Raw genomic sequence first — 23,820 nt, 5'->3', positions numbered from 1 at the left:
TTAATAGGGGATTCCTGTCTTAAGGAGTAATGGAGATGAAATTAGATTGAATTATTACTGTAAAGCAGCAATTCAGTCAATAAATTTGGGTCTCCTTAAGTGAGAGAAAAAAACAAAGGTATTGTAAAGTAAATGGTACAGTCGTGCAATATTTTGAACAAGAGGTAATAAGAAAATTGCAGTGGAATTTGGAGAAAGAAAATGATATTTCAACACAGAAAATAAAATATAATCACTCTTATTTTTCTTGGAACCAAGCAAAAACAAAGAAAGTCTGAAAGATCTTAATAATTAAATTGCAGATCTTTAAAATGCTAATAGAGGTATTTTCTTCATAAGGCTAAATTTCTGTTTGGCATATTCTTCAGGCAAAACAGCCAAAGCCAAAGGAAAATATGAAATGGTGATAGAACACCTCTATATTAGCTCATTGTGTTTATCAGAACAGCCAATCATCATAATCCAATATAAAGTTGGGATGGTACACCACAATTGTTTGAAGAAGCCACAAGTCTCTTGATAGAATTTTTTTTAATTTGTTATTCTTTCAATATAAAGAACAATAGAAAAAAGGGGAAAATAGAAATATACACTACACCCAAAAAAGGAAACAACAAAAATATATGAATGAAATATTTGAAATAATCTTTCAGCTCAGTAATTAAACCTTAATACACAATGATAAATTAGACTAAATTCAATAGTGCCAGTTCAAAAGCACCAAGTGAACACATAGTTCAAGACTATAAATTTAGAATCATGTTCTCTTTCCAGTATTGAAAAGTAATATTTCTTAACAATGAGTCCCACTTGTTACAGCCATAATCCTTGATACAGTTGTATTCCACATTTTTGTGTATCTAAGGATTGGCCTTCCCATAGACAATTCCTTAATATCTTATCAATCTGCTTAAATAGCTTAATTTTTACATTTACTATTGTTAATATCAGTATAATAATCATATATTATTAATATATATTATTAATACTATATATAAAATATGTGTGTATATTAATGATATATTAGTATATCATTGTAAGTGAAAATCAATATTGTATGACAAAAAGTATAATTTTATATAATTCTAGAACTGTACAGTATAATTTATTAAACATTATCTCATTTCATTTTTCCTTAGAAACAACAAATATAATGGAACTTGACTTTTCAAAAATAGATGGTATGTATATTATTATTATTATGATACATAACATTGTGAATTCACTGCTGCCAATTCTGTAGCTGGTATTGATTTTCATTCACATTAAATTTTTCCCAAGAACTTAGGATGCTCTAAAATATATCACTAGTCTATGTGTGGATCGAAGCAGTGTGGCCTTTTGTAATTGACAAATGAAAATTTTGCCAGTGAACGTATTTCCTAACTAACTGCCATTCAAGGCTTTTTGCTATGGACCATGGTATTACCACATCAACTATCCATACTTTATTCTTTTCAACTACAGTTGAATCTGGTATATTATATGCCAAAGTACCCATCTTCCTTAATACATTAACAATTGTCAATAAGAAAGCGAAAAAGTTTTGATAGTGGATATTGCAATACCTGAAGATAGGAAAAGAAAAAGAAAAAGCAATTTAATTACATTTAGTTTACACCAACACCATTCACTATATCCTTCCATTTCTTTTTATCCTTTCAAACCATCTTTATATCAGGAACCCTTGATTAGGACTCCACAATAAATCACAATAAATCCTAACACTTCACAGTTTAGCTTAATTTCTTGGATTGACTAAGAGTAGACTGGCAGACACAGCTCAGTAAATTCAAAATCTTTATTGCACTATAGATTAAAATAATTTAAGTGCAGTTGTAGGTGTACTGTACTCAAGTATTGATAGCCCACACAACATGGATTTAAACACCAAATTTTCTTCCACCTGCCTTTCCAAATTAAAAGATAATTGGCATAGCACTTTGCAACCATGAAGCTGAACAATTATTGAATGTTTAAACGATGCCTTGGAAAAGCCGGTTTCCACTTGCCAGTCTCCACTCTTATCACTTTATTCTTTTTTTTTTTGGCCTCTCCCTCCTCTTCTGAATCTAGTAAATTCCATAATAATCAAAGGATTAACAGGATAACAGAATAATAGAGTTGGAAGGGACCTTGGAGACCTTCTAGTCCAACCCCCTGCTCAAGCTGGAAACCCTATACCATTTCAGACAAATGGTTGTCCAATCTCTTCTTAAAAACTTCCAGTGATGGATCATCCACAACTTCTGGAGGCGAGCCATTCCACTGATTAATTGTTCTAACTGTCAGGAATGTTCTCCTTAGTTGTAGGCTGCTTCTCTTCTTGATTAGTTTCTATCCATGGCATCTTGTTCTGCCTTCAGATGCTTTGGAGAATAGGTTGACCCCCTCTTTTTTGTCATAAACCTTTAGATATTGGAACACTTGCTATTATGTCATCACTAGAAGGAAGGAAGGAAGGAAGGAAGGAAGGAAGGAAGGAAGGAAGGAAGGAAGGAAGGAAGGAAGGAAGGAAGGAAGGAAGGAAGGAACAAATGAAATTGTGAGTCCCCATGTACAAAAGATATACCGTATATGCCGGCGTACAAGGCGACCCAGCGTATAAGACGACCCCCGTCTTTATCGCCGAGCCGCATTCCTAGAACGTCATCTTATACACCAGAAACTACCAGTATTTCCGGCGTATAAGACGACTCGGCGTATAAGACGACCCCCGTCTTTGGCGCCGATTTCAGCGCTCGCGGAAGTCGCCTTATACGCCGGCATTTACGGGTAGTTAAGACAGTCTTGGGCTAGGTCACCAATGGACTTTAGAAAACTTGTTGAATTAACAGATGATTATCTCAGGGCAGAGGCAATGCCACAACAGGAAATTAGGTAAACCATCTTAAAAAGCATATCATTTACAAACAGAGAGGCATTTAAATCTTTGACACAGGATAGTTCAATGTTTGAAAATCCTGCTTAGAAAAAAGAAGAGGTAAAGCATTACTTTAGGTTGCTTGCTCATTGCATGGCAACAAGGATGGCATAACAAATAAAATTCATGACATCTGCTATAAAGGAAATCTACCAAAAGTCAGGAGGAAATAAAATTGATAAATACTCCAAATGCTCAAGTTGGTTGCTTCTCATGACGGAGGAATCATTTTCTTATATACAATTTTCCTCATTTACAATCAATTTCATTTCATCATTCCACCAAGCATCATTTTTATACTTCCCTTTAATGTGCTTTGGGCTAAACAAATAAATTTCCTTGCTATACTTTGTTTAATACAAATATACTTTACATTAATATATTTCTGTGGGCTTTTTATAAAAGAATTATTTTCTTTTTTTCCCAAGGAACTTCCAATTAATCTTTCCTTAATTTAATTTTTTTTTCTGTTGAAGGATTCTTCTGTCTTCTAATACTTTTATATATGGACTTTCTCTTTCTGTAATGATTCCATATATCATTCTACTTTTACTTCATGTCCATTTTCTTCCCAGATCCTCTCTTCATGTTATCAAATAAAAGTCTGTTCTGTTGCAGCCTTTATTAAATCCTTTGATCTTTCATCATAAACAGTTAAATCAGCCATGAATTAAATCAGATTAATTCCTTTGCATATGAATGCATCAATAGATAGGCTGAAATCTTGTTCAAAGCAAACATCTACAAAAGCAAGACCAATATTCAGTTCTATTTCATTTATCCTCCATCTCTTAGTGTCAGAAAAATATTCTGCCTGTCTGTCTAAATTTTATTTCATTTTTATCTCATGTCATTAATTCATTAGGTTTACCATATGTTCATGTTACAATCTAAATTGCAATCATTCATCTGATGTTAACAGATGGGCCAATAAATATTGATTTCCTATGCCTATAAGAACTTCTGCTAACTGAAGCTAATGTTTAAAAAAATCAGATACTGTAGTTATTAGTTTCAGTTATCCTATGCTACATGAAGCATTCCCTGCTAAAACTCCATTTTAACACATTTTGTCCAAAATTTACAAGTGTTAACTAAAGCCCAGTTTTATCCCCAGCATTCTTATGTTGTTTTGTATAAATAAGAATCTTTAATCTAAAGACAACTTTGTAAGCCAAGATACCATGATTTTCCCTGTTGCTCTTATTTTTTTGTAAGCAATTCCATTCTTTTGCGTTTGGAATTCATGTATTTAGCTGGATTTATAATATTGGACCTAGCTCATTTTAAAAAGTGACACATGCAATACTCATATTTTGGTTCCATGCTAGGAGCTATTTTAAGTTAGGAAAAGTGTACCGATTATATAAAAATGCAAATTCCTTTTTTTACTCATGTTTTGTAGGAGCAAACATTTTATATAAGAAAGTGTGTAAGTTATCAGATATCTGTAAAGACTCAGGTTAGTATTCTTAATTTTTTTACTTGATATCAAATATGTTTAATAGACTATTGTGTTGTTTGGCTTCACTTCTGTTTTAGATTTAAAGGTCCTTGCCTTGCTTTCCTGCACAGAGAATGTAGAAAGGAGGATATGTGATCATGCAAGCTGGTTCTTATAATATCAGATTATAGTTTGTCATATAACGAAATGAGGACAAACACTATATAGAAGTATTTATCCTCAAACTTTCTTTCTATGCGAAGGACAGAATATCAGTGTATAATCACATAAGGAAGCTAAAGAATAAAAGAGAAAATATATTCTTTCTTATTTTACTAAAATATATGCTTTAATTTCTAAACCAAAATTATTCCTAATGCAAAAGTTTTTTCTCTCTCTTCTTTTTCAGTTTTCTACATGGGCAGTACAAAATTTCAAATTCGTGAAAACAATTCAGATACTTCATATAACCTAACAGTAGTAAGAGTCCTTATTATTGTTGTTATTTTGTGACCAAACTTCAGTTTCCTATTTATTTATTTATTTATTTATTTATTTATGAGACTTATATACCGCTTTAAGGGCAAGCACTCTCTAAGCGGTGTACACCAGTAAGCAATGTATATATATATATATTTACATTGCCCCCAACAATCTGGGTCCTCATTTTACCTACCCCGGAAGGATGAAAGGCTGAGTCAACCTTGAGCCGGTGAGATTTGAACCGCTGACCGGCTGAACACAGTCAGCTAAAGTGGCCTGCAGTACTGCACTCTAACTGCTGCGCCACCTCGGCTCTTTTTATTGGGGTTATTAACCATTGTCACAATCCTAATGTTGCATAATTAAAAGAGTTACAGTTGACATTAACTGTCTAGACATAAAGTAAGTGGTAAATAGTACTGAAAATAAATTTGCCTCTGCTTGGTCCCCTGGAATGGAATAATTGCTTTGTATTATAATTTACTCATTCTGTAATTAAAATTTTGTTAGGTTTCATTCACAATACATTCTTTGCTATGAATAATAATTAATAATCTGTGCCCTATCAGGCCATATTATGCTGCTATGCCCATTATATTCTCTAGATGCAGACAATATATAAAAGTATAATGTATTTATGAGTTCCATATTGTTTTTAGAAATATCCTGGCAATAACACTAATCTGTACCAGTTAAAAGTTTATTCAACCCAACCAGAAATCAAGTGAGTACTTTAAAAATATAGATCTTTCTTCCTTGCCAGTGTTGCATGCAAGTCATCTTTAAAATACTTTTGTGTTTTAATACATTTGGAAGAAAAAAAAACTTTTAAATTTATCACTTCTGGTTTACTACAATCTATTTACATACTGCCAAATTAATTTCATGCCTCTTCATCACAAGTCCTTTGCAGATATAAGATTATCCACGTATACCAGTTTACTTTCAGTGAAATCAGCAGTGCTAATATGCAATGTTCAGTATAGATATTCACCATACTTTTATATGTATTTGATTGGTGTGTTGGTGTTGGTTTTCTGCCTGGCTATGTCATTTTTCACTGAATGGTCCTTTTCTAATTTGTTTTGGAACTACTATGCAATGGCTACATATATAGTTACATAGTTATCTTTTAAAAAACTACTTGGTATCCTAACCTTTTCTTGAATCATGGAAGAATGTTACTTTTCCTAAATTTTGGCTATTTTCTCCTGTTCCTTATTGTTCAGTAAACAATTGAAATAATAAATGAGGGCACAGTACTTCCTAAAATAATTACTTTTTAAAACCTTATCTTAATCTTAAACAATGATATAGAATCCTTGACTTCAAGTAAAGATATTTTACCTTTTCTTATAACTTTGTAATTAGCAATAAAAAAATAAACAGTTTAGTGGAATTCACATTGAAACTAGCACACTTGCCTGGTTTAGGGATGGAGCAATGTAAGAGATCTCAAGTAATACTTAAGGAAAAATTTCTTCTACTCTCATCAACAAAAGTTGGGGCTATTTGTTATATAGCAGGGGTCCTCAACCTATGGTCCACGGCCTGGGACTGAGCCGCAGGCTCTTGGCCAGTGGGCTGTGGAAATGGCTGACTGGTGCCTACATGCTTGGGTGCGCATTCCCTCCATTTGTGCTAGCGCCCGCATCCCCATTTGCGCATACACATAGGCATAAACAGGGATGCTAGTGTGGGGCGGATGTCCACAGCCCATTTGTGCATGCACCGCTAGCCCGGGTGGTTTGCGTGGCCCATTTGTGCATGTGTGAACAGGCTGCTAGCTGCTGTGGGAGGTGTGCGGCTGTTCGCACATGCACACGTGCCAGCACATGCCTCATGCGCAAACAGAGCTACTAGTGCCATGCCAGTGTGCATGGCCCCATGCGTGCACACACACACCAATTTTGAAGCTGTTCTCCTTCCCTCCAGTCTGCGAGCCCGGAAAGGTTGGAGTATCCACAATAGAAATTAGATGCTTTAGTTTTGATTACTAAATAGGCAAATATCCCCACTCATAAGTGAAAAATGGATAGTTAAATTACTATTTATATTGCATATTTGTTTTTTCTAGTGATCCCCTTTGTCGATAATCACAAGATCCCTTTTCAAATCAGGAGGGACAGTAATTTAAAATCTCCCTGACAGATAATTCCAGTAAGGTACCACTGCTTAGACTAAACCTCCTGTTGCCTCTTAGCCTCTCCAGCTTTTCTACACAGATTTCTGCCTTTAGCCCAGCATTAGGCATATTAGGCAGAAAGATCTCTGGATTTAATTGCCTCTAGCACAGAATTATAGAACTCAATAAATGCTTCATCAACCCTGAAGCACATATTTTACTGTAATAAGAAATTCCCATATTAAACAAGCCAAATTTCTACATTTAAAATGGAATTAACTGGAAAGGTGAAATATAGCATAAAATGAAGGAAGACAATAACTACAAACAGAATCTGCCAAATAAATGTGTACTAAAGTAATGAAAGTAGCTACATTATTTCCTTATATGGGTTTTTGAGTTTCAGCAAGGTTCAGAGTTCATTATAATTGGAAATGAGATTATCTTTGTCTCCAGATTTTGGATATTTAGAACCTGATTGTTCCTCTTATCAGCATCTCCTCCATTTCTCTTCTTTCTGAATCCTATCTTTCACTTTGTAGAAAATGGAGATAAACTCACTGGGAAAATTGTTGGATAGAATAGAATAGGATAAGATAAGATAAGATAAGATAACCTTTATTGTCATTTTTTTTACTGTGGGCACAATAGTACACATCAAAAATGAAATTTAGTTGCCCGCTCTCAAAGTGAAACACATATATGACACACACCTAAACATACTATGTACAACATATGTATAGACCCACACCCCTACATATATATAACAAATAAATATTAAATACTGTCCATCTTGAATATATAACGGAAGAAGGCAGCTTGAGAGTTCACAAGGTTAATGCTGTATTGAATGAAACTATGGCTGAATCTGGATGTTCAGGTATTTTTGGTAATTTAGCTTTTTCCATATATCGCGTTATTTTTTCCTTAGAGATTTCTTCTATATCATATAATTTTTCATAAAATTCTTTATTTTTTATTGTTTCATTTTGAAATTGTAGACATCCTTTCCCATCTTGTAGTTTATTTATCAATTTCTTCTCCTTTTCTTTTTTCAATTTATAAGCTATCCATCTACCCAGTTTATTAGCATTTTCAAAGAAGTTTTGTTTTGCCTTTTTAATTTGTTGGGCCATTTCTTCAGCTTCTATTAAGTTTAGTTTGTGTTTTATTATCTCCATTTGCTTTTTACAAGTTTTCTTTTGTGGGTCTATTTGTAATTCTAGTTCCAGTTTTTTAAGGTCTTCCTTTAACTTTGTTTGTTGTTGTTTTTCCTTATTCTTTTTTGCCATATACATTATGGCTAAATCTCTAAAGTATGCTTTGGCTGTGACCCAAACGTTTTGTCTCTTCTTTCTTGTTTTCTTTAAAAAAAATTCCATTTCCTTTACTGCTATTTGTGTAAATTCTTTCTCTTTTAATAAAGCTTGATTCAACAACCATCTGAGCTTTTTCTTTGTTCCTCTCCAGGTCATCTTTATCAGATTATGGTCTGCCCATATATTGGTTTCTATCTCAGTCTCATGTATATTCATTTTTAGTTCAGAGGATAGCCATATCATGCCAATTCTAGACCATGATTTGTGCCTATTCAAAAAAAATGTATTCTGAGATTTTGGGGGATTTTTTTTTTCTGTCCACATATCCTGTATACAAATTTCTTCTGCCATTTTGAAAAAGGCCTTAGGTGTTATATTTCTTCCTTTTTTCCCTATTTTACTGCTTTTATAGTCTAGTTTTCTGTCTGTATTTCATTGAAATCTCCTAACAAACAAATGTTTTGATATTCTGTTTCCACTATTTTCTTATGTAGTTTTTGGTAAAATTCTTCTTGTTTGTTGTTTGGTGCATATATTGCTATCATCACTATCTGTTTATGATTTATCATTATTTCCACCATTAATATTCTTCCTTCTTCATCTGCATAGACTTGTTTGGAGTCCACTGTCTCTTTAATATATAAAACTACTCTTTTCTTTTGTTGTGCTGATGAGAAGTAAAGTTTCCCAATTTTGGGGCATTCCAAAAGTTTATAGTGTTGTCTTTTTATACGTGTTTCTTGAAGGCAGACTATATCCATTTTTAATTTTTGTAGTCGTATGAAAAAAAATTTCCTTTTTGATGGGGAATTCAATCCATTTGAATTCAATCCATTGAGAGGATCCTGTTTTCCTTCTCCATTTTCTTTAATTATATTTAGGTTTTATTCTCCTAGTTGTTCTTGTCTGTCTTTGTTCTCTTGCCTTTGCCCCTTCTTCTTGATCTATATTTTCTATTTCTTCTTCTTCTCTTAGTGCAGCTACCTCTTCTGGTGCAACCTCTCCCTGCTTTCTACATTCCTTGTCTGAAATTCTGAACATTTTTCTTCAAAGAAAGGTCTGTATCTCTCATAGAATTCCATAGTCTGTATCTCTTAGAATCCCAGTTGATTAGAATCCCTTCCGGGAGCAGCCATCTAAAGTTCACTCCTTTTTCTGGACTTCCGATTTTGCGCGGTAGCGACTGGTCGCAGGGTTGCAGATTCTCTGCACCCCTGTGGCTAATTTCGCCCTGCCTGGGGACCCTAAATGGTCTAAGTCACCCCGGAAAGGCAATGAAGAAAAAAGGGTGCTCCAGCGATTCTGGAATAGCGGCGGCCATTCCGTTCGACTTGGGGAAAGCCTTCTAACCCGACAGGAGAAAATCTGGCCATATTGCATTGACCAGCCCAAGCTACTAGCAACCGAAGGCCAAAAACACTAACCAGCACAACTGTGAACAGCGTGTTTGAAACTGGGTGAGAAATTCGATCTTCTCTTTTCTATTCTATATTTAATTTCATGGAAAAGATCCCCAAGAAGCAAAATACCTCCAAAAGGGAAGGAGGGGGATTTCCGCCTCACCTTTATACTAACGGAAGCAGCGAATTAATCTTTTTATGAAGGATCAAAATATATAGAAGTGAAATAAATATAAAATCTGAAATTTAAAACTTAAATCTGGATAAATCTAAAATTGTTTGAATGGTTAAGATTCTCATTTTAATGATAATTGTTCATTTTGGAAATTGAAAAACAAATAGTTGCTGACACCTAGTAGTGGATGAAGACTATGACAGCTATGACTTTAATATAAAACTTGGCAACACCTGGGATAAAGCTAATCTGTGTTTGTGATCTTCAAAGTTTTAACAACAAAGAACAGCTGTGACAAAAAAAGACAATCTGGGATGTAGACAAAGAGAGAATTATAAATTTCAGAAAAAAAATCTTTTTTGAACTATTTGGATTTCAAATATCTATTTAGTTGGAACTCTCAAGCTATTTGCAGAGAAAAGAAAGGAAGAGCAAAACTCAAATTCTTGGCCATCATGGATCAGAGACATGTAGAAAGAACGTATCAAGAAAACATAAATACTTCACAGGAGGAGATATATAGTATACTGCAACTAATTCAAACAACAATGACTTTAAACCACAAAGAAATCCAAAATAACTTTGAAAATATAAATCAATCTATTTCTAAATTAACTTTACAACAAAAAATTCCCAGAAAACAACAACAGAGAAGAAGCAGATAAAACAGATAAATGGATATAGAATTGAGAATAGAGACTTAAAGATGGAACTTAACAAAACAAGGAAACATGATTTAATCCTAGTGGGGGAAAATTCACAAAATTGGAAAAAATAACTTATCCCTTAAGACTACAAAATAAATCTGAGGACAAGAAAACAGATTGGATAAAATGGACTGTAGAGATGTCAGGAACATTGGAGAGAAAGGGAAAAAAAGTTTTTCAACAAACATGGAAAGGCAGAAGCCCCGTACAAAGACGCTTCACCTGATTTACTTATTATATCTACAATAACATTTACGAACATACGGAAAAATCTTTTGATTCAGCAAAATACATTGATTAAGAAAGATACTGGGCAAAGGCAAAAGACTAAAGTGGAAACCAAGAAAATAGATGATGGGACTTACCAAAGAGAATACTTAAAAAAGAAACATTTGTTTGAATATGGTTAAAGAAATAGAAAAGTTTTGGAATATATATGTCATTCTGAGAGGGATGAATTCCTTAAATAATATAGTATACTTTTTTCCCCTTTTTGTTCTCTTTCTCGATATGAATAATATAAAAAAGTTGAAATGACTTAGATAAAGGAAATGTTTTAGATACTTAAATGTGATTGAATTTAAGAAAATTATAATGAATAAAATGTTTTGAATAAGAGTTAAAGGACTAGATGACTAGATGTATTAAATGGAGTATTTAAAGATTAAGCATATTTTTAATTATGTTAAAAATAATTAAAAAAATAGGAAATAAATATATATTAGCTTAGGAGGGATATATATTTCAAGTAGTATGTTATTTTTTATGTTTCTTAATTCTTGCTCTCCTTTCTTCTTCTTTTTTCATTATTTTATCTATTCCTTAAGAAATGTAAAAGTGTGAGATGGTTCATATGGAAAAATAGAGTTAAATTTTTAAATGTAATTAATTTTTGAGAAAATCTTAATCAGTAAGAATATCTAGAATTTGGTGGGAGAAACAAACTAAAATAAGGACTGTAATAAGATCTATGATAAGGCAACCAGAATGATTGCATAGAAAAGAAATATTATATTGATGTGATTATTATTTTTAGGAATATTGGGAATATATTGTTATCTATCAAAACAATGAGAATTGTATTAATTCAATGTTTGCAAAAGAGCATATTTTGGGAAAAGAGGAAATCAACTAAAACCATTATGTGGATTATGGATTATAGAAATCAATTGTTAATGATTGTTTTACAGATGTAACCCAGACAACACACTGTTCACTAATTATTAAGTGATTTATGTTTTTCTAAAAAATCAATAAAATATATTACAAAAAAAAGTTCACTCCTTTTTCAATTAATTTTTTTGGTCAAAAATTGATATTCTTTTTGTGAATCTCTTATCCTTCTAGGAACCTGTTTCAAGACTACAATTTTCTTTTCTTTATACTGCAATGGATCCTCTCTCACTCTTCTCAGTATCTCGTCTCTTGTTGATTTTTTCACGAATATAACATGTACCTCTCTGGGAAGTCTGTGTCTTCTTGCATAACTTGAATTGACTCTAAATGTTTGATCTATCTCTCCTTTCATTTCCTGTTTCCCAATTTTCAAAGCATCTGCTAGCAGCTCTATCATCAGGTCTTATTTGTCTTCCACTATATTCTGAAATCTTAAGAAATAAGATGCCATGTCCATTTCTAGAATTGTCACTGAATCCTCCAAATCTTTATTAACCTGTATCATCCTTTGGTTTTCTTCTTTTATTTCTTCCATCTTTTGGTCAGTTTCCTCTGATTTGTCTTCTACTTTCTGAATTCTTTGTTCATTTTTTATGATCATTTGTTGAAAATTTTCTAATTGTGAGTTTAAATTGTGAATTTTTTCATTTATTTTACTAAAGTTGTCTTTTGTCTCATCATGATTTTTTCTTGTGTCTTCTTTATGTGAAGTTATCACCTCTTGTATTAATTGTAATGTGGTCTGCATTTCTTTCTGAAAATTGTTAGTTTTTTTCTTGCTGGAGCATTGTGTCAATTGATCTCTGGTAAACCAGGCTGGGGGCACCAGAAGACAGTGCTGAGGCGGGTTTCTTGCCTGTTTTAGTCAAGCTTGGAACACTAATTTTTGCTCCTCCCTCAAACTTTTCTATCATTGTTGTCAGTTTTATAGAAAACAAGCAATCTTATAAATAATATCACAATACAATATTTAAACTCCCATTTGTATTTTAAATTGTCCCAAATAGTTCGTGTAGTTCTATAGCAGTGGTTCTCAACCTGTGGGTCGGGACCCCATTTGGGGTTGAACGACCATTTCACGGGGGTCGCCAAACAAGGCTGTCCGCCATTTTTTCCCCCTTTTCTTAGCCACGCCCCTGGCACCCAGTGATGTATAAGTGGTTGGGGGTCACCACAACATGGGGAACTGTATTATGGGGTCGGGCATTAGAAAGATTGAGAACCACTGTTCTATAGCCTTTGTAATCCAATAGTCCAATTTATAGATCCACCACCAAAGAAAGGAGAAAAAAATAGTGAGAGAAAAGATATTTGTAATCCACCAGTGTCTCAGCATCAAGTCCAACAGGAAAAAAACCAAAAGCCACAGTCTACAACGACTCTTCAGTTCAAACTCCCCCCTCCCAAATTTCAGTCAACCAGGCTTTATAATCCAAAGTATCCAGCTGTTCCAGTTAGTAATCCATAGGACCTCCCCAAAAGAAACTAGCCAAGAAATCAATTTTCTTTCTGTCTCTAGGTAGTTCTTAAAGCTGTGAGTCAATTAATGTTTATAATCCAGGCAGGTTTGTTTCAAAGTAATTTATAGTTTCCACCATGCAGAAAAACAACCCAAAAAGTTTTTTCCCTTTTTCCAGCTACAGTCTACAAAGGTGAAAGTTTCCAGGAACATCAAAGAGTCTAGTTTGTTATCTATATCTGGGCTTCAAACCAAGTTCACTCCAGTCATAACAAAATTCAGCTTTTTTTCTTTATTCTACCTCTGACCACTAGATGTCATTAGCTGTCCATTTTTTACCTTTAAGCCCAAGTTATTTCATAAAGTTCACTGTTATTTTCCAAAGAGAAAGAAAGAAAAAAAAACTCAAAGAGTTCTCTCAAACCCCAAATTTATCAAGACTATGTCTCTGTATTATTTCCAAGTTAAAGTTGCAGTCTTCTCTGTTTTTTTCCCCCCAATAGAAATTAAATTGCTGCTTCCTTTCTCATAAGGGACAGTGGCCCCTCATTCATCTGGGGAGCTTTTTTTGCTTTTGGGAAATCATTTTCCAGAGAAAAGGTTTTGAAGTTGTAGAGAAAAGGTAATGTTGTCACCCAGTTCCAGCCACGATGTTCAGATTTGCTAATTAGTGCTTTTCTCAGTTGTCAGTAGCTTCTAACTGGCCGCATAAATACAGGCAGTCTTTCCCCTGCTAGTTAGGAGAGCTTCCTTGAATCAAAAGGATTGACTGCTGTCTCTCCGTGATCAACAAGGATCCCCCCCCTTCTTTGTTGCCTCTCCAGAGCGACTTTAGACCCTTTCAGGTCCCCAGCAGAGTGAAATCGGCCGCGGTAAGCAGAGCCCCGCCATCCTGCACCCATCTCGCTATGATGCCAAACCGGAAGTCTGAAACATGCATTTTTTTTTTAATTTTAGGACTCATATATCTTGCAGACTGTATTGACATGCAGATGGGGGAGTGGAAGAGTGTGGCTAAAGCTAATAGGGAAAGTCTGGAGTGAAAAGACTATAAATTGCAATAAATAGGAAAGGTACTTCTTTGAGAAATCTTATGTGGCGCTAGTGGCACAGGATTTTGCTGTTATGTTATAGAAGTATATTTGTCCTAATTATTATAAATATTGATAAAACTTAAATTAATTTTTGTAGGTTGCTTTCTTACAATATACATACGCAATTATGCTAGTTGGAATTATCATTCTGCAAGTGGTACTTCAGTTGCCCATTATTTTTTCCCCAGTCCTTGTATAGTTCCTGGCTATGGAGAATGGGGAGATTCCTAGGATTGGATGAGATGTGGGGATGGTAAGACTGCATGTTCAGAGAAATTTGTGGAACTTAATTGGCTTCCACCTGTTTCCTAGTGAAAATGAAATCTGGAACTTTTGATTAAGCAAATAAAAATGTCTTTTAGTATTTCAGATTTCAATAAAACACTTCAACGGCTAAGTCAGGTAAGTAATTTATAACATAATACTATAATTAAATATGTAAATGTCTTTTTTATTACAAGTAGTCCTCAACTTACAACCACAATTGAGCCCAAAACTTCTGTTGCTAAGCGAGTCTGTTGTTAATTTTGCCCCATTTTATGACCTTTCTTGCCACAGTTAAGTGAATCACTGCAGTTGTTAAGTTAGTAACATGGTTAAGTGAATCAAGCTTCCCCATTGACTTTGCTTGTCAGAAGGTCACTAAAGGTGATCACATGATCCCGGGACACTGCAACTATCGTGAGTCAGTTGCCAAGTATTTGATCATGTGACCAAGGGATGCTACAACAGTCATAAGTGTGAAAAACGGCCATAAGTCACTTTCTTCAGTGATGTTGTTACTTTGAATGGTCCCTAAATGAAGTGTTGTAAGTTGAGGACTACCTGTATAGAATGCCTATATCAGTGGGACCAAATAATTTATTTTCATTGTATCTTGTTCTCTTGTAGTCGTCTCTCATTCAGTGTAATGACTTAAACCAGAGGTTTGTATTATAACATTTCTCAAATATTATTGCATTATATTTGTATTAAAAATACTGGAAGTTTTAATCAGAAGCTGTTATAATAAAATAATCCTAAGCTTTTTTCCTTGTCTTTGCAGTATAGTCAGCTGTATTTTTATAATAAAATTGGAGAAAGGAATGAATATAAGCAACATAGTATCAGAGTTAGAAGAAAAAGCAGAACTAAATCTAATTGGTAAGAAAATTATGAATAGTTTTGTTCTAGACCTACTTGGTAACAGTGGTGCTTGTTTTATCTGTCCCAGTCTTTGAAACTAAGATGATGAAAAAGCTATCAAAAGTCTTCCAAAACAGGATTTTTATTTCAATATTGCATATTCTATTACATAATTTTTGAGTTCTTTTAGTTATGAATATCATTTAAAATATACTTGTAGTGCTGTTTAGTAGTTTTGTATAAATTGTTGAGCAAAGCACAGCACCTGCGGGCAAAGTCATCCAGTTGTTTGAAAGAGTTTTGGAGCAGCTGGGTCAAGCCTTCAAATGACTGTAATCTTTATGCCTACAAAGAGTGGATCCAAAGAGGTGCTTTGTTTGTTTAATTATTTGCACAGGTCTACTCTTTAGACAGAAATTTGCTTTATTCAGACATGACACCAATTGAAATATTCCCTCTTTGAACTTCCCTGCTTTCCTGGTAACAGAGATATAACCCCATTGCCCATTGACACCATTTGAATGATGTCATATTCTGAAGACTCCAGCTGGTTCAGTACAGATGACAGCAGGATAAAAGTCTTTGTGTGTACTGCAATACACATAAGGTATAAGAACCCTGAGTGAAGTGGAAGACAGCCCATTAACTGCTGAGGCTTTTCTCTTGCAAACCTGTCCATTAAACATGTGGGTTGGATCTTACATGATGGCAACATCATTTGATTCATCTGTGAAGGCTAACTTTATTATGAGTACTGATGTAATAGTGGACATAGTAAATAACAGTGATGCTAATTGCATACTGCAGATTTCACAAGCTAATGCAAAGTGAAGGCTAATCTTATCAGTAGTTGTTATTAGATATTATAGCTATCTAGTTCTAAACAACAAATTTCAACTGTGAAGTTCCATGATATGTTGATTGCATAATGATTCTATGTAAGACTAATACTTTATAGGACAAATAGAAGTTAGTCCATCAAAGCATTTAATAGCCTTCACAATATACTAATTAATACTAATATGTATGTGCATATAATTCTTTGTTGTTTACAGAATCATGCTGCTGTTCCATGCAGCCTTTTTCTTGTCCAAATGCCCAAGAGTTGCAACGTCTTCAGTGGTAAGTGTAACCTGCTTTATTTAGAAAGTTTGGAGTTTACTTGTCGTGCTCATTATTTGGTGCACCATAATTCTCAGCACTGAGAGGGGGAAAAATAGAAAAAGTAACATACTTTATAGTCTTATAAACTGATGATGGGACAAAGGTGAGGTAATTTCTTATCCAGTAGACAGTCCGATGTAACTGCTATTCTAAGATAAAATTAAGTCTTTAATAGTTGATTGTATAGTAAGCATAATTTTTAAAATACATCTAAGAAGAATTAGTATGATGACAGAATATTTTTCAAGTCTTACTACCAATAGAATACATATACTGTAGCTCATGATTGAACTGTGGAGAGCTTGGTGCTTCTCTGAGCTTTGTTATTTGAATACAGATGTTTCATTACTGAACTAGGTAACATTTTCAGTGCTAGAAAGGAATGAGGTTTGCTCTCTGTTTTAAAGTGGCTTACTTATTAAAGGGGATATTGTTTTCTCCTTGGTAGTTTCTTGTTTAGGCTGTTGCTTACTGCTTACTTGATTGTCTGAGTTGGTAGTTCTTTGATTAGGGTATTGTTTATTGTTTGTCTGGGGTTTATTCCTGCTTATCTGCGTATTGATTGTGCAGTGAGGAAATGTTTTAGTCTTTTTGTTTCCTGTACATGCTACTCAAAAGAGACAATAGAAAAGCTAAAATCTTTAGTATATATTTTTACCGAACCCCTTGACATGAGAATTGATGATTAAATATAGTAAAGAATGCTATTGAAGGCATGCAAAAATAGACTTTTAGGTTATTTTAATGATAAACATATTTTATTAATTTTAGAAGGCTGTCCAACTCCATAACACTGTGCAGCATTCATTAAAAATAGTAAAAATAATAAAAGCATAAAACAGCAAATAGTATAATAATCAAATTCTTTGAAGAGATGGGGCAGACAAAGATTTGGATTTTTCTTTATCGTTTTAAAAGTATAAGCTGCAACTAAATCGATGCCAATATTCTGTTTTTTTTATAGTGATATTCATGAACCAATTGCCTGTAATGGTCATAGTACTCCTGATTCTCCAGTTTCACCTGCAGGTCCTTCCTCTTTTACAATGCAGCATGAAGCCTTTTCCTCTGAATCATCCTCTGAATCAGCAACTGTTTTGACACCCCCTTTCACTGAGCTTACAACAATAAATATTTCTAATATATATGTTACTCATAATTCTTTCACTGAGCAAACTACAGTGCTTTCTTCTGAATTTCCTACAAAGTCAACCAATATAATTGTTCCTTCAACCTTGGTTGAAACAATTAATTCAGATTTTACAACACATTCTGCTCAGGATATTACTACTTTTCCTGAAATATATCCCACAATATCTACCATATCTAATGCTCAGCATACAACATCAGTTTCTTCGGCCATCATGTCCATGTCTTCTTCCATGATCTACACTAATGATATTGGAGGACCAAGTAAAAAAAGCACAGGTAACCGATTTAAATGGATCTTCTATCGTGACTCTGATATATGCATGAAGTTTGATTAGTATGTGGAAGTACTAGGGATGTGCATACTTCAGAAATGAAAGTGCTTTTGATTTCATACAACCACAGTTCTCTGCTAATTAGAAAAACAGACCGAATTTTTTTCAAGCTTCCTGAAAAACTTTAGATAGTGGCACCTTTTTTTAGGCTCATGTCAAGTTGTTTTAATGAAAGCAGGAAATACTCTGCTTCTGTAAGGTCAGAAACACTTTTTGAAGAATGGGCATGATATGCAGACTACTCCCACATAAATATCTATAATCATAACACTTACCATAATTGATGGCAACATTTGCTTGATTAAATTTTTGATCTCTGTTTTCTGATGAATTTCCTAATTTTATTTCTATCAAGAAAGAAATGGGGCAGCATTGCCCAAGCGTATGGTCATTAGCTATATCTTCACTTTAAATAAAGCATCAATTGCTGATTTCAGCAGGAAAAGCAGTTCACTGAACCATCCTCATTTCTGCTTGAGGAAGCTTCCAAATCAAAATGGATGTATAAGGACCCACCCCAGCTAACCACCCAAGAAAACAGAACTCTTGAAACAGGCATTGTCTCAAAAGGAAACTGGCACAGTTGGCACGCATCTCAAGGTCTTCTCCAGTTTTGCTTCTTTGTAACCGCCTGATAAGGGAGACACATTCCTTTCTCAAGTGGATAGAGGCGGACGAAGAAAAGCAGAAAGCGATATATATATATATATATATATATATATATATATATATATATATATATATATATATAAAAGGGAGACAATAAAGATTTGGGGACCTGACATACGCCCCCCTAAAAGAACGAGAAATCCACCTAAAAGACAGAAAGGGGAGGGGAACAACAATATATACACATTAATTAAGCTTATCAGGATATTGAGAATGGAACTTCTTAGAAGTTTAGGGGCTCTAACATGTCTCTTGTACACCCACTCATTCTGAGCAGAAGGGAGATTCTTCCAAGCTACTGAGTATTGTGTCACCCCATGATGTATTCGACAGTCCAAAATGTCCTTAATCTCAAAGTGTTGTTCACCCTCAACCATGATAGGTGTAGGCGCCTGAGGAGCAGGAGGCCTAAGGTTAGAAGTGACCTCTGGTTTGAGTAAACTGCAGTGGAAAATGGTTGATTTTCCATAGGTTCTTTGGCAAGTCTAATTCACAGGATTGATGATGCATTTGATAGGGAAAGATCCTACAAATTTAGGGCCTAATTTTTTAGATGGCTTTAAAGATTGCAAATACTTTGTGGAGAGGTATACTCGGTCTCCAGCTTTATATGGTTTTTGCTCCATCCTCTGTTTATTGGCCTGAACCTTATAGGCTTCTCTGGCTTCATTCAGAGCTTTCCTGACTACAGGCTTCTTGACAGGAAGTTCAGGCATGACCACAAATGTTTGACCATTAGCTACTTGAAATGGAATAAAACCTGTACTGGAATGCACAGCATTGTTATAAGCTACCTCAGCAAATGGTAACAGGCCAGACCAATTATCTTTTTGATAATTAATGAAACATCTCAGGTATTGTTCTAGAACTGAGTTCAGTCTCTCTCTGTCCCTCCATTCGTTTGAGGATGGTGCAAAGATGATAGCCCTTGACTAGAACCCATCAAGTCCAGAAAAGCTTTCCAGAACTTAGAGGTGAATTGAACCCCTCTGTGTAAAATTATACATTATGGGGCCCCATGAAAACGATATACATTCTGCACAAAGAGTTTGGCAAGGCTCTTTGCAATTGGGATCTTGGGGCATGGGATGAAATACACTTGTCTAGAGAATAAATCTGTTACAACTCAAAGTACAGTGTTTCCAGCACTTTCAGGCAGTTCTACAATAAAATCTATGAGATCTCTCTCCAGGGTGCTGACAGACTTGCTACTGGTTGAAGCAATTCTGGGGATTTTCCTTGTCATCGTTTAACCACTGCACACATGGGGCAGCTGGCTACATAGCTTTCTATATCTTTTTTCAAAGCAGGTCACCAAAACTGCCTTTTAATGAGATGTAAAGTTTTTACAAATCCAAAATCCAGTTTTTGAGTCATGCCCTGTTTTCATTACTTTAAGCCTTAAAACTGCTGGGACATAAAGTTTCTCCCCAATCCATGCTAGTCCATCTTTTAACACACGCAGGTTATTGTGGTTTTGAAACCACTCATCGGTCTCTAATGCAGTTTTAAACTCCTGTAATAGTCTTTTCAAGGGGAGCCACAGGTTTCAACTGGGCTCTGGTGGTTACAGGAGCTGCTAATTGATGAGGGTGCAAAAATAGTTTAGTCACTTCTGCTTTCTTGCTATTATATTGTGGTAATCTGTACAATGCGTCAGCTAGGAAATTCTTTCCCCCAGGGAGATAATGAATAGTGAAATCAAAACAATGGACACGTTGAGACCATCTTGCATGTTTAAGGGAGAATTTCCTGGGGGTTTTCGTAGCTTCAAGATTCTTATGATCAGTCCATACTTGAAATGGGATTTTACTCCTCTCTAGGAAATGCCTCCATATTAGGAGAGCCCATCATACAGCATAAGCCTCCTTCTCCCAAGCTGCCCACTTTTGCTTAGTCTCTGATAATTTCCTAGAAGTATAAGCACAGGGTTGTAATTGTCCTTCCTTATTTCTTTGTAATAACACTGCTCCAAAAACTACATCACTAGCATCTGCTTGAATTATAAATGGCTGTTCTGGGACCGGGTGTTTCAAAACTGGCTCCATAGAGAAAAGTCTTTTAAGTTTCTCAAAAGCTGCTTGACGCTCCCCTGTCCATTTCAACGGTTGGCTGGGCTTTGGCTTGTCCCCCCTCTGGTTTTTAACAAGTTTGTGATTGGGAGGGCAATCTGTGCAAAAGATGGAATGAATTGATTGTAAATACTAGGAAACTTTGGAGTTGTTTCCTGGTTTTTGGAGAGGCCCAGTCCAAGACACCTCTCACTTTCTCTGGGTCCATCTCTGTTTCCTCGTTCGATATACGGTAACCCAAGTAATCAATATGATCTTTGTGGAACTCACACTTTGGCAGTTTGGCATACAACTTAGCAGAGCGCAACTTTTTTGGTACCGCTCTGCCCAGTTTAATATGTTCATCTTTGGTTTCGGTATACATAAGGATATCAACCAGGTAAACCCAACCCCCTTTGTACAGGTGATCATGTAGGACCTCATTAATTAGTTGCATGAAAACTGCAGGAGCCCCTTGTAGGTAAATGGGAGAACTTTAAATTGGAAGCAATCAAGGGGGCAGTTGAAAGCAGTTTTCCATTCATCCCCTTTCTTTATCTGTATCTGCACTTTTGATAAGTGCACTAACATATCTTTCATTAAAGATAGTGGGTATATGTTTTCCACACACACAGCATTAAGACTCCTATGATCCATACACAGATGAAGAGAGCCATCTTTCTTTTCTCTGAACAATACAGGGCTGCTACCTGGGGTCTGGCTGGCTCTATAAAAACCTGCTCTAAATTCTTTTTGATGAACTTTCCTAGTTCGTCTAATTCCCTTGAGTTATAGAGTACATTTTTGGCTTTGGTAGTTTTGCCCGTGGAGTGATTTCTATAGCACAGTCTGTGGATCAGTGAGGGGGGAGTTCGTCTGCCCTCTGTTCACTAAAAGCTTCAACCAAATTTCAGTATTCCATTGGGAGGGCTTTCAAGTCTGACTCACTGAAGGCAGAAGCAAAATTGCAGCGTAATCCATATCTCCCACTTAGAAGCAGGCAGGGCTCCCCCTTTTGGAAATTTTAACTGTCCTTCCTTCCAGTTGACCATGGGATTCCGCTTTTTTTAACCAAGCCAGACCCAGGACTAATGGTCACTCCATCCCTGGGGCCACAATAAAAGCTAAAGTCTCTACATGATCTCCCAGGTCAATACACAGTGGTCTGGTGGTAAAGCTGGTGGGAACCCCCTCTGCCACGGAGCCATCCAGTTGGCAGAAAGTAATTAGGGTTTTAGTCTCCTGAGGGATATGCCCATTTTCCTCACTAGTTCTGAGCTAATAATGCAGCGGGTACACCCAGAGTCCAGTACTGCAGCTAACTTTACTGTCTTTCTAGTGCCAGGTATAGAGAGTTCTAGGGGCACTGTTATAGGGTCAATTGGCCCACTCACCAATGGGTCATCCTTGTAGTCATCTTCTGCCACTCCTGGGACATCGTGACTTGGAGTCAGAGCTCAACCCTCTCAGTTGCGATCCCATGGGAGCTCTACGACTTCCTTGGAACTCATCGCAGTCTCCCTGGGGTTTGGTGAGGCTCTTAGAGGTTTTCCAGCTGGTAGACGATCCCCTTCTTGGTTGGTGCCTTGCTGTGGCAATCCTTGGCTCGATGTCCCTCTTTACCATATTTGAAGCAGGCAGTGCTACGAGCTGGAGCAGGCGAACTTCATGCGGTCTCCCCTCGTTTCTCTGACTGTGGCTTGAAACTTGGTTTCACCAGATGATGTAGTTGCTTATGTTGGTCAATTTCTACTTTCTCGGCTACTAGGCACCAGTTGTACAGCCACCCCGGGGCTCCACGGGCTATGCAGGCATTGTACAGCTTGTTGAGCCCATCCTGGAAACAGCTTACCAGGATGTTTTCCAGCCAGCGAAGGCAACTGGCCAGCTCTCTGAATTCTTCACTGTATTCAGCGACTGGTCTCCTTCCCTGCTTCACTGTCTTTATGCACTCCCAGGCTTTCTTGTCTGCCAGCCGGGCTTCAAACCGTCTATGGAGAGCAGCCATAAATGGTTGAAATTCCTCAATTTGGGTGTGTTGCAATTCTACAAGGTCACCATCCAGTCAGCTGCTCCACCTTCCAGGGCTAGGGTGATGACTAGCACCTTCTCAACATCAGTAGACAGTGTTCTCCCATAGATTTGCCTGTAGGTGAACACTTGTGCCAGGAAATAGCCCAGGTGCTTTGGGTTCCCTTCAAACTTCACTCCGATCAGGATTGGTTTCACCTTGGCTGGTTGAGGTGGTCTGCCTCTGGTTCCTTGAGATGGATGGTGATGCTGCCTCCTGGTCTTCAGCTGCAGCCGTCTCGGAGACCTCTGACTCTTCTTCCTTCGATTCACCTTCTAACTCTTCTTCCGATTTGGGGCTTTCTTTCAGCTGTACCATACACTTGTCAAGGGCTTTTTTCACATATTGCATCACAGCTTCCATCGTCCCCGATTTCAATTCTTCTTTTTCCCCTTCTTTATCAGGAGGGGCAGGTTCTGCATTTTTCTTCTTTGCCTTTTTCTTTCCTCTGCCTCGGGTAAGAGTAACTTTTGGGGCTTTCTCCTCCCATCTTTCTTTCTTATCAACCCCGAGTGACCATCTGGCTGTATCTTCTCCGCCAGAAGTCTAGCTTCTTCCAGATCCCTGGAAAGGCTTTCATCAACTTTTAGGCAGAGGAGATCTTCAGCCCATTTCTCTGCCTGGAACTCCTCCATGTAGAAATCATTGCGACTCCTTTGGTAGGGCAGCAGCTTCTACAGATTGAGTACTATGCAGATCTCGCCTTATGTAAGAACCCACCTCAGGTAACCACCCAAGAAAGCAGAACTCTTGAAACAGGCATTGTCTCAAAAGGAAACTTTTATTAGTGGTTAGTGACAGGGAAGTCAAGGCACAATCTGGAGAAAATCCTGCTTAAATGGTATAGTTAAACCAGCAATATTCCTCCTCCCACCATAATCATAATGTCCATTTGAAATTCAGCCAATCCACAAGTGGCAACGATGTGTGGGTAACTAGCACAGTTGGCTT

General features: G+C 36.1%; 1 protein-coding gene across 1 annotated transcript in view; it reads left to right on the top strand.

The window, feature by feature from the left end:
* Positions 1 to 1,143: 1,143 nt before the first annotated feature.
* The window catches only part of LOC120318113 (adhesion G-protein coupled receptor G2-like), a 46,708-nt gene continuing 24,031 nt past the window's right edge, over positions 1,144 to 23,820 (top strand). Inside the window, exons 1-9 of the mRNA XM_039365399.1 lie at positions 1,144 to 1,181; positions 4,329 to 4,385; positions 4,777 to 4,847; positions 5,510 to 5,574; positions 14,668 to 14,707; positions 15,197 to 15,231; positions 15,351 to 15,448; positions 16,486 to 16,552; positions 17,559 to 18,022. Of these exons, the coding sequence (XP_039221333.1) occupies positions 1,154 to 1,181; positions 4,329 to 4,385; positions 4,777 to 4,847; positions 5,510 to 5,574; positions 14,668 to 14,707; positions 15,197 to 15,231; positions 15,351 to 15,448; positions 16,486 to 16,552; positions 17,559 to 18,022 (925 nt within the window). The 5' untranslated portion in view covers positions 1,144 to 1,153. The remainder of the gene's footprint in view (positions 1,182 to 4,328; positions 4,386 to 4,776; positions 4,848 to 5,509; positions 5,575 to 14,667; positions 14,708 to 15,196; positions 15,232 to 15,350; positions 15,449 to 16,485; positions 16,553 to 17,558; positions 18,023 to 23,820) is intronic.

This window comes from Crotalus tigris, unplaced genomic scaffold, assembly GCF_016545835.1.
Source record: "Crotalus tigris isolate CLP2741 ecotype Arizona unplaced genomic scaffold, ASM1654583v1 scf7180000020065.321141, whole genome shotgun sequence".
NCBI lineage: Eukaryota > Metazoa > Chordata > Lepidosauria > Squamata > Viperidae > Crotalus > Crotalus tigris.
The sequence above is the reverse complement of the archived record's forward strand: the minus strand, read 5'-3'. Positions and strand labels throughout refer to the sequence as shown.